Source organism: Agelaius tricolor, unplaced genomic scaffold (assembly GCF_023055355.1).
Source record: "Agelaius tricolor isolate 1412-34295 unplaced genomic scaffold, bAgeTri1.0.p SCAF_1, whole genome shotgun sequence".
Classification (NCBI taxonomy): Eukaryota; Metazoa; Chordata; class Aves; order Passeriformes; family Icteridae; genus Agelaius; species Agelaius tricolor.
This window is the reverse complement of record NW_027269261.1, coordinates 104816345-104831851: the sequence shown is the minus strand read 5'-3', so window position 1 is coordinate 104831851 and position 15507 is coordinate 104816345. Positions and strand designations below refer to the sequence as shown.

Here is a 15507-nt window from a genome sequence, read left to right as displayed (position 1 = left end):
CCTAAAGAGAGATAGAGAAGTATTTCTTGGGTTTCTAGGAAAACCAATTTTGTTACTACAGTAGGAGGTCATAAGAGAAAAATGTTATGTTTAGATAGTACTATCATTTTGATAGTATCAGGTGTTCCTCCCTTCTGTGATAAATTAAAAGCTGACTACCTCAAGAGTGCTGATAGTATTTCCAGCAGTGCAAGAGACCATTTTAAGCAAAAGAGCAATGAGAGAATCCATTAATCCCAGGGATATTTGAAGTCTGGATACTCTTTTATATTAAATTTGAGATAAAGCCTTCAGTGCTATCATGGTTTTGGAAACTGTTCTAAAACTATAGTTGGACAGATAAATAACGGTTCAAATTGAAGATGCTCAACTGCTGTGTTTATTGTTGAATTAATTTAACTGAAGGAGTCATTGTTTGTTCAATTAGAACCTAAACATAACCCTAGATTCAAAATACAACTTCAAGACTAAGCATTCCCTTTCTGGGAATTTTCAAATGGTTTATGTTTTGGTTTTTTTGTTTCATTTTTGGTTGGTTGGTTTTTTTACAACCTTGTAACTGGGTAGATCCCTCTAGAGAAATAGGTATGTTCAGCTGTAGGATTTTTTCTTTTACATCAAGACTCTTGCTTTTATTCATTAAAAAAAGAGCAGCTGTTCTGTCCCTTGTTTTTCGTGCAAGATTGGGGTTTTTTTGGCAAGTCGGTTCAATTAATAGTTATGTCATATATTAAAAAAATACTGAAGTATCACCTTTCATTTGTAGTCATTTTTATTACATTTGAATTACTATTCTGGATATTTTTAATGAGTCTTTACTGGAAAGTTACTTTCCTATTTCATTGGGTTTTGTATCTTACATGTAATGTCTTGAATATATAATTTTCTGTGACAACTGAAAATGTCTTTTCAATTTTCAAGTTGTTTTACCACTTTAGAAGCCATATGCCCTACATTAATTGTTCATGAGAAGAGAAGGCAGACATGGTTAGAGGATCTTGTAGGTGATTGTATACTTGTTTGCAGTGTTGTGATAAAGTGTAGCAAGTCAAGTTTTCCACATGAATGTATAGCCAGGTAGAGACAAGTTAAGGAGTTAGACTCATTTGTGTGGCATTGAAGACAGGAAAAGAACCACTCAAGACATAATAAGTCATAAGTAGCACTGTGAGTAAATCATAGAATCATGTAAAGGTTTGGTTTGGAAAGGACCTTAAAGATCATCTACTTCCCACACCCCTGCCATGGGGTGGAGGTGTTAGACTGACTCACACATGTAAAAGTCTACTCTTAAGAACAACTGCACACAGGTTGGTCCATTAAACCACTTTTGCAGGCACTGGAGACAATAAAGCCCTTAGGGGAATTATCACCCTAAAGTAGATGCCTAAAATAGGCTGGGTTAAACACATGGTTTTATTTCAGAGCGTGAAGCTCTTAATATCCTACCTCCCATGAAAGTTCTGTTTTGTTACCAAAAGCTGGATGAGAATAACTCCACTTTCATTATCCCACAATTACTATCTGAATGCTTCACTGTGTTCAAATTGTCCTATGAACCTTTTCAGAAGTCTTTTCCAGCCTAAATGATTCTGTGATTCTATGATTATGGGATGAACCAGCATTGGCTGGTTTGCGGGGTGCAGTTGTCAGCTTTTATCTTCAAGTTCATTGCTTGTATTAGAAGACGCATTTACTCAACAGTATATAATTAAAAATATATTTTATATTAAGAAATTACTTTGATTAGTCTGGTAGTACTGGTTTTATGTATCCTACAATTCATTTGTTACCTCCTGTTCAAGGCTGGTGTGTTGGAGGAACACCTACGAATGCACCTTCAGTGCTGTTTGACTTTGTGTAGTTTCTGGGATTTGAACCTATCTGTTGTCACCATACTCTGGGATTATTACAGCAAGAATCTGGTAAGTAGATGAATATATAAAAATGTAGAATTGCATGTAGGCAGTCCTTGATTTTTGCAGATTAATTCTGATTTTCCTGTAGCCAAGCTTGATTGCTATACTTGTGTAAAACTACCTAATCAATGACAGTATCCTTAAATTTGCTATGTTTGTGTAATGAAATCATGTGTAAATTTGTTATGGTCCATTACATTATGAAATTATACAATATGGTAATATATTTTAAGTCCTATTTTTCATCAGGACTACACAGTTTAAGATCTTGTAAAAATACTTTGCACACAGTTACAATGCATTTTTGTTTTAGCCATGGTAGGTATATATCCTTTTGTTCCTGTGAAGGAGTGCATTTTACTACCTTTGTAATATTGGCATTTATTGTTATTTATAATATTTTCTGTTTTCATCTTTTCCTTTAGAACAGCTGCTTTACTGTTCCTTGGCTTGGTCTGAAGGATCTGGCAAATATTAGTAAGACTTCTTTGTCAATGCTTGAGTTGGTGAAGCGCTGCTGCTGTGAACAGCAGGTCTCTTCTCTGTACAACTCCAGCAACAGTTACTTCATTTTCCTCAGCATCTTGGCACGGATTATGAAAGAAGAAAACAATGGTGTGCATCCTTGGAAACAAATTAAAGGACGGTATGGATGCTATTTAGTTTGTCTCATTTTGTAACAAGTGTAGTGGGTTAGGGGCCCTTCCAGCCACATGTGAAGCAGAGGGCACTCTGCTCATGACAAAATGAAGGGGGTGAGGGATCCAGGGTGACTCATATTTTGAAGAAGCAGTTGTTTCCTGAAGTTTCTGTTGCCAGCTGAGGCTGTAACTGGGTCCAAGAATCACCTTGGCATCCATAGAGTGGGATGATTCCTCGTCCCACTGGCCAGGAATTTGGTAGACTGGCAACCAGTGCAGTGGTACAACCCAGTTGCCAGACAGATAATGTAATTAAAGCAGAGAAATTGTGTTTGAGCTGCATATAAGCCATGTGTTGTTCAAGAACATGCAGACTGACACTTGCTAGACCTGCATTTTCATTTAAATATTTTCTTTTCAGTGGTTTTCTAAATTTCTCATAATATTTTTGTAAGGATTTTAATATTTCACTTAATTGTGGAACATACTAATTAAGTACAGTCAGTCATGATATAAAAAAAACCATAAAATATATATGCTCTAAATGAAACCCTTGATGTTTTAGATGTGTACTAATCTTAGTACAAAAGTAAGTAACTACTTAGTAAAAAAGTAAGACTTTTCTTATAGTAATGAGATAGCAGTTGTAATGATTAGTACAGACTTGTTAAATTTTTTTCATTAGATAGAGAAAACAGATATAGTTCTGGTTTAGGCTTTTGAGTTTTTGAAAAGATTTTGTTAAATATTAATATAATTAATTAAAACTTTATTAAGCATTAGTAAGATCTTCATGTACACAAGTAATAAGCATTAAAAAATGCCCACATATATACACACCTCACAAAGTTGTGGTGTTTTTCTTCCAGAAAAGAAGGGTTATCTTGGCTATCAGAAAAGAACAGTATGCCTAATGTCTATGTACACTTCAGAAATTGTTATAGTCACTAAAGTTTGGCTTTATGAATCATTGCAACTACGTAGAAACAAATATGTTGTTGGATTCTGTATCAGTGTCTTGCTTTTTTTTTAAATTTTAATTAGCCTACTCTGTTCATACTAAAATAAAATTATACTTACAATTTCGTGCTCTTATAGCTTGTTACTTTCCCTAATTTAAGAGGGGGAGTAATAACATAGAACACACAGTGCATCAGTCTGCTGAACCAGTTTTCTTCATTTCTACCTTGAAAAAATCAATTACACAAGTAGCAAAATTTAACAGCCTACAGCTATGATTTTGGGATGAACTCTGTTTTCAGTAGCTAACCAAGCATTAATTGATGCATGAAAAACATAAATGCCTGTCAGTAGTAATTTACTACTAAACAACATTAATTGGATTTGCTGTAATTTTTGGTGGCTAGATTTGATAACCTCAACTTCCAACTATTTTCCAGGTGACAGAATAGGAAAACAGCATTTCTGGATGTTTAACTACTGTAGGTGGAACTTATTTTAAATTAAAGGTGAAGGATATACCCAAAGTTTTAAACATAATAATCAAAAAGTTATGCCGTTATCATCTTACTCCTCTGCTGTAGGAATGGTGATTTTTAAATTAAAGTTCACATCCAAGCAAAGGTCCCAGAAAGATCTCTTTGTGTAAGCTTTTTCCTTCTTGGCAACCACTTTAAAGTTTCACAGTTGCAGTGCTTGTCACCATCAGCTGTGTATGACTTGAGCATTGTCCTGTAAGCAATGCAGACAAAGTTTCCTAACATCTTCCTACCTGGAGAGACATTTCTCTCCCAAATGCCTCAGTTTCTCTGTTTTCTTTCAAACCTGTCCATACCATAGGTGAGCAGTACAAGTTGATACAGACTTTGGCAAAGCACTGTGGAGAAAAGGAATTTTCCAGCAGAAATCTTCCTTTTACTGCAGTGCTGGTTTGGTAGGTGAGACTGATCACTGCAGCTGCAGCACTATAACATAATAGCAGAAACCAGTAGCTGATTTCCAGGTGGAAATGAAGAAGTTTCCAGAAAAGAAGTTGGTGTACAGGAATGGTTTGCTGCTGCAAAGAGATGCCACTTGACAGCTCCCTTTCCTAGGAGCCCTCATGGGCTAAACTTGATTGATTTGAAGGTATATAGGGGAGGACATCCATCACAGAGAGAAGTAGTAGTAGTAACATTGTGCTCAGCTTGGTACTAGAGGTTAGATAAGGGGGAAGGGCAAGGCTGCACCTCCAAATGGAAACAATGTGTTCTTTAAATCAAAAGCAGAAACTGAAAGAGCATGTTTGTTCCAGTAATCACGAGAGTAATAAGAAATAAAGAGTATTTAAAATTTAAGGGTTACTGGAAGAGGGTAACCATAAACTAAAAGCATGAAAATACAATTTTATTCACTCAAGAAGATAAAAAATTGCATACTTTAAGAAACTTTCTCTTTCCTGGGTTGTTTTTTTTTTTGTTTTTCTAATGTAGAATTTATTCCAAGTTCCATCGGAAGAGAATGCAGGAGCTGACAGAGGTGGGGCTGCAGAACTTTTTTAGCCTGTTCCTCGTGCTGGCAATTATTGTGGAGACAGAAGATATTGTGAGTAGGGTGCTGGATCTTTTGGATTTCCTGACTCCATCCTCCATCACCACGGCTCGGAGAGCTCTCATCTGGAGAGGTCATTTTGCTTTCCTTTTAATTTATGTTGAGAAGAATATGGACATTAGTGCCCTGGCCGAGAAAGTCTCAAATGCTTTCCGTGAGAGGGCAAAGGAGTTTTTAGTGACCAAAAATGACTACACACAGAGACAAAATCTCTGGACTCTGCTATCAACCTACATTGATGGGGTCCAGGAAGTGTTTGAGACCAGCTGCTACTTAAGCCTTTCTGAGGAAAAGTTGCTAAATGATGGCTTTACTATGCTGCTGCCTGCATGTCGAGGAGCTGAGCTGAGCATGGTGCTGAATTTTCTTCAGGTTGTTCTAGCCAGACTTCGGTAAGTTATTTAGTTAAATTGTGGATTTAGACTAACATTTTGTTTTTAGGGTTAAACTGTAGTTCCTAATAATTTTTTTACCAAAATTGAGTAAATGGAAAGAGAAATCTCTGAAGGGCTATGAATGATACGTTAAATTTCAAAATTCACCAATACTTCAGTGCATACAGAATCTTTGAAATGTTTCCTTATTATTTCAGGAGATTAGATTTGACATCCTGATGTTTTGTTATGAATTAGTGTCTCCTTAGAAAGTCATCCAGTTGCTTCTATTCCAGAAAATATCATCTTTGGTACAGGAAACTTGGAAATTATTGTCTCTGTTAATTCCATTAATTGGAGGGGTGTTGTTTTTTTTGCTTTTTTTTCTTCATTGAATGTATTCTGGTTTTTGGACTTTTCATTCTATTTTTTTCTCTTTTACCAAGGTTGCATTCAAATTCTACAGTTATGGAGATTTAAATACTTGTCTGGGGTTCGATAGGAAAGAAGGAAATCATATTTTGCCACTTTCAAGCAATTTTGCTTTGATGTACTAGTTCATTTTTCAACATCCACAGTGCCCTTCAATAAGCATATTTTTTTCTCTACTGATGCCTTTGAGAAGCAGTCCTCCAGTTTGAAGCCCAAACTGTTTTTTTTTTTCATAAGATATTAAGAGGTAGCTATTGATCTGCCATTACTTCAAATGTGCAAGACTGAAATATGTGTAAAGAGCTGTGGAAGAGTACATAATAGGAATTCTGAGGCCCATATGCAAGATCTCACTTTAAGTAGGTTCTTTGTTATTGTCTAGTAGTTTGACTGCAGCTGTCAATAGCTTATAGATCCAAAGACAACTGTTTTTCAGGCAGTCTTTTGAAAAAAGATGAAGCACAAAACTAAGTTTAGTTGATTTATTATTTATTATTTCAGTTCAACTGAATGTATTTCCTGGAATAAATTGGAGACTTCAAAAATACTTTGACATTTTCTCTATTAGCTAATAGACAGCATTTGTTGTGTTGTTTTTAAAGATGAAATAGGGAGAAATTTCAGACTGGTGAAAAAATTGCCTATTTTTATAACTTGGCATTATTTTTAAGCTTTCCAGGACTGGGGCTTATGTGGCCCTCTTGTAACACAGAGAAGAGGGCATGGAAGTTCAATCTAGACTTCTCAGGTCATCACAGACAAGGTACAGGACAGTATTAGTACCTTTTTTTGCAAAAAGTAGTTCTGCTGAAATATTTGAATTACCAACATGCTCAAATAGTAATTGGTATGACAGAGATTCTTAGAACCTTGCTTTTAACAGTTATTTCAGTTTCTTTATTTAAACATTTGGTTACTGCTACCAGCCTGTTTATCCTATCTTCAGAGGAATTAAATTCCTTAACACTTAGGAAACATTTTGATCTTCAGGTTGTATGGAAAAGGAAAATGTTAGTGATTTTCCTGCTTCGACAGACTCACTGAAGTCAATCAGTCAATCCTCTGTTGCCATACAAATAAAACAACACTAAAACCAATTTTTTGGTTCAGAAGATATGGATGACTTTGTGCTAACCAGATTCTAAAATTTATGGTTACTGAATTGACCAGACTGATTAGGCCTGGTCTGTTTTCAAACTCAGAAAAAGATTAAATGCTTCTTTTTAAAATCCAGGCTTGTATAAGATAGTAGACCTTTCATAAATATAATTTTTCTGTACACTGCACTCTTAATAATTTTATAACTGTATGACAGGGAATTTGCAGGTAGGAAGGAAGTGAGATCACTGATTAAAGAGACAAGCAGCTCCCTCTAGGCTGTTAGGAAATAATAACTTCATATGTTACTTTCTGTTAACCCCAGATGATGGCTCACAGGAGCATTCTTTATTGCTGATTAAGTAGCATTATGAAAATACTGACTTGGTTGTGTTAACTAAGTGCCTCAATATTTAAAGCTTTAAATGTCAAATAGTTTTAGCAGTCCCCTTTAACATATCTTGTTGGATTGCTGGAATCTCATTCCAGGTTTCCCAGTTCTTTTTATTTGAGGATACTGTAAAAATTCTAGTCTTTCATTGTCAGAGTGAGGTGTAGCCAAAAGCTCTTCTTTAATTATAGCTATTCATGCTGCTGTGGTTAAGGGTCTGTCAGCATTTCCATTATAAACCTTTATTTTCAAGGGTTTGTAACATAGCAGTGAAAACTTGCTCTGGGCTAAAACTTGGCATACAAGGATTTGAAAGTGCACTTGTTTTCTTTCTTTCTTTCTTTCTTTTTTCTTAAAAGACATCTGAAAAGAGACCCCCACCTTCACTATTTTTACACCACAGTGTTTTAAAATAATCCTTTCCAGCTTTTTCTTGTATTATTCTTGTCTTCTAGAAAAGTACAGGTAGCTTTTGATTGTAGTATTTACCTATGGTTAGACTATTTTAAATAAGGTTTCTTTATCAGATTTTTTAATTGACTGTTATCATTTTGATTATTTTGTGATCCATATATTTAGATAGAACTATGTCTTCGCAGGAGAATTCATTTTTATCAGTTTTTGATACATGGTGAGTGGGTAATTGGAATCAAATGCTACTTGCTGGCACTTGCAAGTATTTGATCTTCATAGTAAGATTCACTGTGAAGTGTAAGATTTGTGTTTTAATACAGCCTCCTTTTAAAAAGCATATAAAATAAACAGTAAATAATCAAGAAACTCCCCTAAACAAAACATAAAGTGCTTCCTTCCTATGTTTACTTATTCTGCTTCTAGCTCAGATCTAAGTTTTTTGCTTTTTTTCCCCCTGTTTTTAGACAATGGTTTAAAATCCTTATTGTTTTGTTTTGGTTTTATTTTCTTTTTGTTTACTGAAAGGTAAATGCGGGATGTTTGCCCATGTGTGCTTTCATTTGTTCCAAATCTCTAGCACTATCTGTCATCTCAGTGCCTCATGGCACAAAAAGAAGCCCTAGGTTAATAAAAATACAGGCATTAAATAGATTTGACAGAACTTGCTGTAAAAATGGATACAAGGCTCAGAGAAATTGGCTGTAGGTGCTGGCACTGCAATATGTTATACTTAAAAGAAGTGTTTGAAACATGCTAAAATGTCTTGTATTGTAATGGGGTATTGCTTTGACATGAGCTTTCTCTTATTATTGTCATCCTGGCATTTGGGTTTTGTTGGGTGTTAGCACACAGTTACAGACTATAAAATGTGAGTAGATACCCTGCTGTGCTCCAAACATCTTTGCCTAGTTTCAGGGAGACTTGGTTCTGATTCCTGCAGGAGAAATGAGAAGTATCACTAACCTAATACCATAATAAGTGGTAATTTTACTTTGAAAACCGTATTTGTGCCCATTTATACTTTTTTGCTAATGTTTGGAAATTTCAATATATAAATTTTAAAAGCTCTTATGGCAATATTGCCCAAGTAAACTGTCTCTAGTAGAAAGTTACATTAATAATTGGGCCATGGGTAATAGGAGAACTGAATGTTCCTATCTGTTTGAGTGTGTTTAGCCTTGAGGTTGTGAGAGAAACCACAATAGGAATGGATTATCCAGTATATCTTTGCTATGGAAATGTACAGTCATTTGTAATTTTTTTTTTGAGTTATACTTGCCATCAAAACAGCCTGTGGGAAGCTTTTTTGAGACCAACAGAAGCATCTCTCCCCCTCTCTGTTACTGTGTAAGTCAGTAGATAAGCTCAGGAGGAGAATAGAAAGGTCCACCCTCCTTCTTTTCTTCCCCCTCAGGGGTTATAGTGTTAGTCTTTGTAAAATCTTTTTTCTGATGTTGAGCTTCTGAAAACTGTATTCAGAAGAGTTTGGAAGATCATGAGTCTTCACTTACCTCTCCCATCCTGTGAGGATATTTAGAGCTGCCAGCTGTGATGTCCTGATAAGCAGTGAAGGCAACTCTGTGACTAAGGCACTGAAGTGAGAGTTAGAAGATGTTAGCTTAGCTATAAGAACTCCCACTCTTAATGAATGACCACTAGAAGTTGCTGTGAACTTTGTTCACCTGTGTGAAATAAAGGAAATAAATCCTTCCTTTTCCACTTTGCAGCAAATATCCTATGCTTGGGGAGCAAGCATGCCTTGCTATGCTAACTTGAACCATCTGTAAAGTATTTCTTCTGGTTATTTTTGAAGTTCAGGTATTCCATTAACAAAACTGGTGTTAAAGTGAGTGTAATGAAAATCTAATCTCTAAATGCTCTAATGCATGAGAAGCAAGCAGAGATTTAGAATATAGCAGCATTTTGGGAGGATTCCTGTGTCTAAATCCTTAAAAATAATCTGTTACCACCTTCTGAGCAAATAGCGTGTGTTCTTAGCTACAGTTGTTGCCTTAAGGTGTGGCTCTGGTAATTAACACTGAATTTTCTTTCTTCTTACTTTGAGGGATTTGAGGTCTTTTTTCAGGTTTTTATTGGAGACTAAAATAATGTTCTACGAATTTGTCCCTTGTATTCTGACCTTCAAAGCTGACTAGCTAAAACTAACATGTGTTTTGATTGTTTCACTTCTGCTCTGAGAGTATTACTGTGTAAAGAAATGAAATGGGACAGCAGCAGGCACTGGAAATGTGTCCCTAAATACTTTGCATCTAGAAAGTTCCTGTATATGTCACTGGTTCAGGTTTGCAAGAATTTTCACCTCCCCTTCTCAGTGCCCATTTTCTTGAATCAATAGGTGGACACGTGAAAGTTGAACAATTACCATTAATTTCACATTGATGTTTAGGATGTAATAGAGAGCATCTCCCTTGGAAGGAGGGCAGCCAGGCTGGAAGGCATGTCCTGTGAGGAGTGCCTGAGGTTCTGGGGCTTGTCTGGTTTGGAGAAAAGGAGGCTGAGGCATGACCCCCTTGCTCTCTACAGCTTCCTGAGAAGGGGAAGTGGAGAGGGAGGTGCTGAGCTCTTCTTCCTGTGCTCCACTCTGAGGACATGTGGTTCAAAGGTGCACCAGGGGAGGGCTTAGACTGGACATTAGGAAGCATTTCTTTACTGAGAGAGTGGTCAGGCACTGGAACAAACCTAAATAAGTGGTTGTTACTCCAAGCCTGTCAGTGTTTAGGAGGCAATTGGGCAATGCCTTTAATAATTTGCTTTAGCTCTTGATCAGCTCTAAATTACTTGGCAGCTGGACTAGATGGTCATTTTACATCTCTTGTATTATATTAGAATATTGTATTATAATAGAATATTCTATTCTACTGTTCTATTCTAGAATCAGTTTGGAACAAATTGAGGCATTAAAAGCTATCAAAAAACCTTCTAATTGTTGATACCCAAAAAAAAGTCAGTCTTTGTAGACACCCAAAGCTAAAGAAATTCACTCAAGTCTAGTACTCAGACATGAATCATAAAGATACACAGTTCAGTCCCCTGTGCTACAGATGGAAACACTTTTTTGTTCCATTGTATCCATTTTATCTTCCAAAAATTAATCCACATAAGCTTTCTGTCGCCTACCTGGCAACAGTACAAGACTTCTGTTATGAAAGAGTAAATCCATGTTAAAAAGAGTAAAACCATATCCAGGTGTACTGAGAACCTGCTGCTTGGGACCCTGCAGTTGTTTAGAGAAATATGTGCTCCCTGAAGGACATAAAGCACAGATTTGTTTTCTGATGGAAGTGTCTCACTTCTGAAACTATTTTCCCTAAATTAACTTTCATTTCGGTTTTCCTTTTATTCTTCACATGAGGTGTGAAAATGGCTTTTCATATGGAGTGGGTTTTTTTTGTTGTTGTTGTTGTGGATGTTAAACAAAAGAAATATTTTTGCCAATAAAATCATTATATGCAAGTAGCCTTCTAATCTCTTAATTTTGATTGTTTCTTCGTTACCTTACAAGATCTATATTTCTTCTCTCTTTAGGATATCTCATGTCAGATTTAAGGCTTATTTAAAATGAACAGAAAGCTGAAGCAATTTTCTTTATTCCATTTCAGTCTCCTAAGGCCTATTTCCCCCTGGTGAGCTCATAGCAACAGGGGGGTTTAAGGGAATTCAGCTTTCTGCAAATTAATGTCTCACATCATGAAAATTCAGGACCTTTTTTTTTTTCTATGTCTTGAAAAAGTAATACAGTGAGTGCGAGTATTATTTCTTGCCAGCGGGTGGAAGATGAATGATTTTGTCACAGTTTTACTGCTTGATGAGCAGTGTCCTGAGGGTCAGGCTTAAGTCTGTGTCACTATGCTGCTCATTACTCTTGAGCTAAATAAGGGCTGATTGGATCTAAATTGCCTAGCACATGGGCCGCAGATGAGCTCAGTGAGTAGGGGATGACCTGCTATTCAGGCTGGGAGTAACCCCGGTGTGCAAATGCTGCATTAGAACACCGTGGGAGAATGAGAGGCTACCGACCGCTGCCAGCAAAAGAAATCGAAATGTAAAAACTCTTTGATGCTGCAATGTTAGAATTTGAAATGTAGGAAGTGACAGGTTGATGGTACTTATCAGCTTTGGCTGGATTAGAGAACAGTGTCATCTTGCTTATATAATGACAGAAGAATGAAGCCCGCTCCCAAGTACTTTGCGGAGCGGAGCCGCTGCTGGCAGAGCCGATGCTGCCTCCTACTGCCAGCCTGTGCAGGAGGATGGAGCAGCCACGGGCGGCCGCCCTGCCTGCCCGGCTGTGCCCGGCTGTGCCCAGCTGTGCCCGGGGTTCCTGGGCTCTCAGCAGAGAATCAGAAACCTGACTGATTAAAGAGCAAGTGTACATTTTGGGACAACGGCAAACCCCTGTCTTGGATGTGTCAAGAGTGTTTAGAAGAGTCAATTATGTGCGCTGAACCAGACACATCTGGCTCTGCTTCACCCAGAATATTTCCCTTTGTGCTCTTCTCTCCATTGCTAGCCCCTGAGATGGGAGCTGATACCTCTGGAGAGGAGAATTAATTTGTGCCTATGTGTTTTAAAGAAAGTTGACCTTTAAAGTGGAGGAAAAAATCTGAACCAGCTCCAAGGAGAATCCTTATGCTAACCAAACAGATAAATGTACTTGTCTTAATGGAGGAAAATGAAAAGTAAAGAAAGCACCTGCTGGGTGCTGGACAAGACAGCATAGATGGAAGCACTTGGTGCAGTTCTGAAAGATTCAGTTCAGTGGTTCAGTAGAACAAGCTTTTGGGTTTGGTTCCCCGCCACCATCATCATATTTGACAACTGGTTACAGTGATGAGAAATAGCACTTGTTTCCTTTTTTCCCGAATTTTTTTCAGATTCTGTTATTGACAGCTGTAACCTACCAGCATCAACTCTTGCTGTTAACTTCTGGGACTGTCTAATCAGCAAAAACAATTTGGTGCATTTTCTTGAAAGCAATGACCAAGTGAAGGGATGAATCTCAATACGTTGTGTTTTCTGTTTACTCTTCAGTGTTTTTCTGGGTATATATTGTTTGATTCTTCATCCCCTAGGATGCTTTTGCTTATGATTGAATTTCTTCTTGGACGTAAACAACTTCTAGTGTACTCATTCCTGGGTATTCTAAGCAAAAAAAAAAAAAAAGGCAGAAAAAAGAAAACAGCAGCCTTAAAAGTACAAACAATTTTTCTGTAAAATGGTGTGACTATGGGAATGAGAGAGAAAATTTTCACAAAAATTATTGGTAGTGTAAGGCTTCAGTGTTACTTGTGTAATCTTAGTATTATTATAATTAGTATTTTAAAGCATTTGTTCAGGTCACTGAAAATGAAGACCTGTTTAGCACAAGTAGTTGTACTAGATGCAAAAAATTAGGATTTGAGTTTGTATGTAGTCAGAAATTAGAGGGTATTTCTCTGTGTTCAAATGGAAAACAAAGCTAGGATTTAAAATTACTTTGATATTTTGAAATAAATTGCCATCAACAAGAGGAAATAGGAAAGGTTGAGTACTGAAATTAGGAAGAACACATGGAAATAGAACATGGAATGCTTGACTTGCAGCCATATTGTCCAAGTATGGGGAGGTGAGAGAAACCGGGGATCTCCACGTCTGGGGTTCATTGAAGTGAGGTAGCTGCCATTGCTCTTACCCAATTTCTGCCCTTGTTTGTAGACTTTGCTGCCTGCCTGCTCAGCACACATTCCTGCAAGGTCAGTATTGTCCCTGCACTAGCATGGCTGCCACCTACTGCAGGGAGAAAAGTTGGAATTGTTTGTGAATTGGAATTGTTTGTGAAGTGGATCGATTGCCTCGCATCTTGCAAGGAGTGTGAAGTGTACCTGGTACTTATGCTTTCACCTCTGTTCACAGGATGTTTATTTATGTGAGTTTCTAAAACCATAGTATCTGCAAGAAAGTCTCAAATTTGACTGATAGCTATTGGCTGACAAACTTTTAACAGTGACATTTTTATGCACACAGCCTGTATGATATTACAAAGCAGGACCTAATGTGACTCTGCTTTAGGAAAAAACAAAAAAGAAAAAAAATTATTGTTGTGACGTGTGTTAATAAAACTCCTGCAGGTGAGAAGAGCTGCTTATTCTGTCTTTAGCTACGTTGTTCTGTATGCAGTTCTGGGTATGTCATTTTTACAAAATATTTATGAATAAACTGAAAATTGGAGAGAGTCACAGAAATTAATGACTAGAGTAGGCAGTTTGTATAAGTTTGGAAGTGATTTCAGCTAGGAAGAGTTGAGGGGAGACATGCTTGAACTCAGTCAGTATGTAAAAGAATGTTACAGGTTTTCTGCTGTTCTTCGTGCTACTGAAGACAGAATTGGTTAATTTTGGACAGAAGTTTAAAGTGGTTATTTAGAGTAGGCTGCAAATGTAGCACTTGCAGGCTTCAAGAGAGTCTTATGGAACCAAACTTAATTTATTTTCTTTTTTTAGATCTTTTTAAGTTTTCCCTGTTCTGTTGGAGGAGAAAAATTGAACCTGTTTAGTGCTACTGTAGCCTACTTGTTCTTGGAATTTCTGGGGTGGGAGTGTAAAGATGGCTTCTACTGTATGCATTGAACAGTGGCCCTGCTGAAAAATGTGATGGGTTTTTAATGGTTTTGTGTTTGAGTTTTGAAATCTGTCTAGAAAATCACTTTGCAAATGCTTTTTTAGGCATTGATACAGGGCATGTAGATGTGCATTGCCATGTTCTATTTGGCTTGGAGCAAGTCCAAGTGTCACTAATTGCCTGTGGCTAAATGCTCCAGCTTTCTTTACAGTGGCACTAAAACAGGGACAGTGAAAATGTGTTTAATGGGAAATGAGCCCAAAATAGTAGGCCACCATATATATCCTCCCTAAAAACAAACTGGAAAGAGCAAGGCATGCTCTGCAACATGTTTATTGTGCCTCATCTCAGGATCTTGTGGGGACCTCTTCTAACATTTCTTGTTTTGGGACAAGCAAGTAGAGAAAGGTAAAAGCAGTTTGTGGTTTACATAGTTGTCTGATAAGCTGAAGGTGCTGTCTAGTCCTTCTTTCACAACCAGAAGGCCCTGTTTATCTCTAATTGGAGTTAATTAAAGCCTGAGGGCAATACTGAGCCCCTGCCAATGACTGTAAGGTACAGACATGATCCAGGCTGCAGCCCCTCTCTGTGGGGAAGGGGAGGTAACCATGGGCTTGTCACAGGCTCTGATAATGCACATGTGCTAATGCTTCTGAAAATACAGGCATGAACTTATTTTTGGTCAGATAGTTCTGTTCATTCGTTAATTTCTGGCTGTTATCAAAGAGTTGTATGAAGTGTCTGGTTTAATGTGCATGCTTGCAAATCTGTGTTAAGAGGCAGAAAGCTCCTGGCTCTCTCTGTGGTAATGAAGGGGCTGCACAGGCAGCCACAGCAGCCATTATGCACACAGCAGGAGCATCCTGCTGCCAGGGATGTGTCAACCTTCACTGAGGGGCAGGAGAAGGGAAGAACAGGCAAGTACAGATGTGCTTGCCAGGACAATGAGGTTTCCTTCTACTGCTTTTTGCAGTCTTGTTTTCCTTAGAAAAAGTCAGCCATAAGAATAAACCTGTATTTTCATTGTTATTCTTTTGTTTTTCTGGACATGAATATATTGTTTAGCTATT

At 37.3% G+C, this 15507-nt stretch overlaps 1 protein-coding gene across 1 annotated transcript in view; it reads left to right on the top strand.

Annotated features, from left to right (window-relative positions):
* Positions 1–15507, top strand: part of MMS22L (MMS22 like, DNA repair protein) — an 88676-nt gene that overhangs the window by 27154 nt on the left and 46015 nt on the right. Inside the window, exons 12-14 of the mRNA XM_071446147.1 lie at positions 1806–1925; positions 2345–2565; positions 4993–5502. Coding sequence (XP_071302248.1) covers positions 1806–1925; positions 2345–2565; positions 4993–5502 — 851 coding nt within the window. The remainder of the gene's footprint in view (positions 1–1805; positions 1926–2344; positions 2566–4992; positions 5503–15507) is intronic.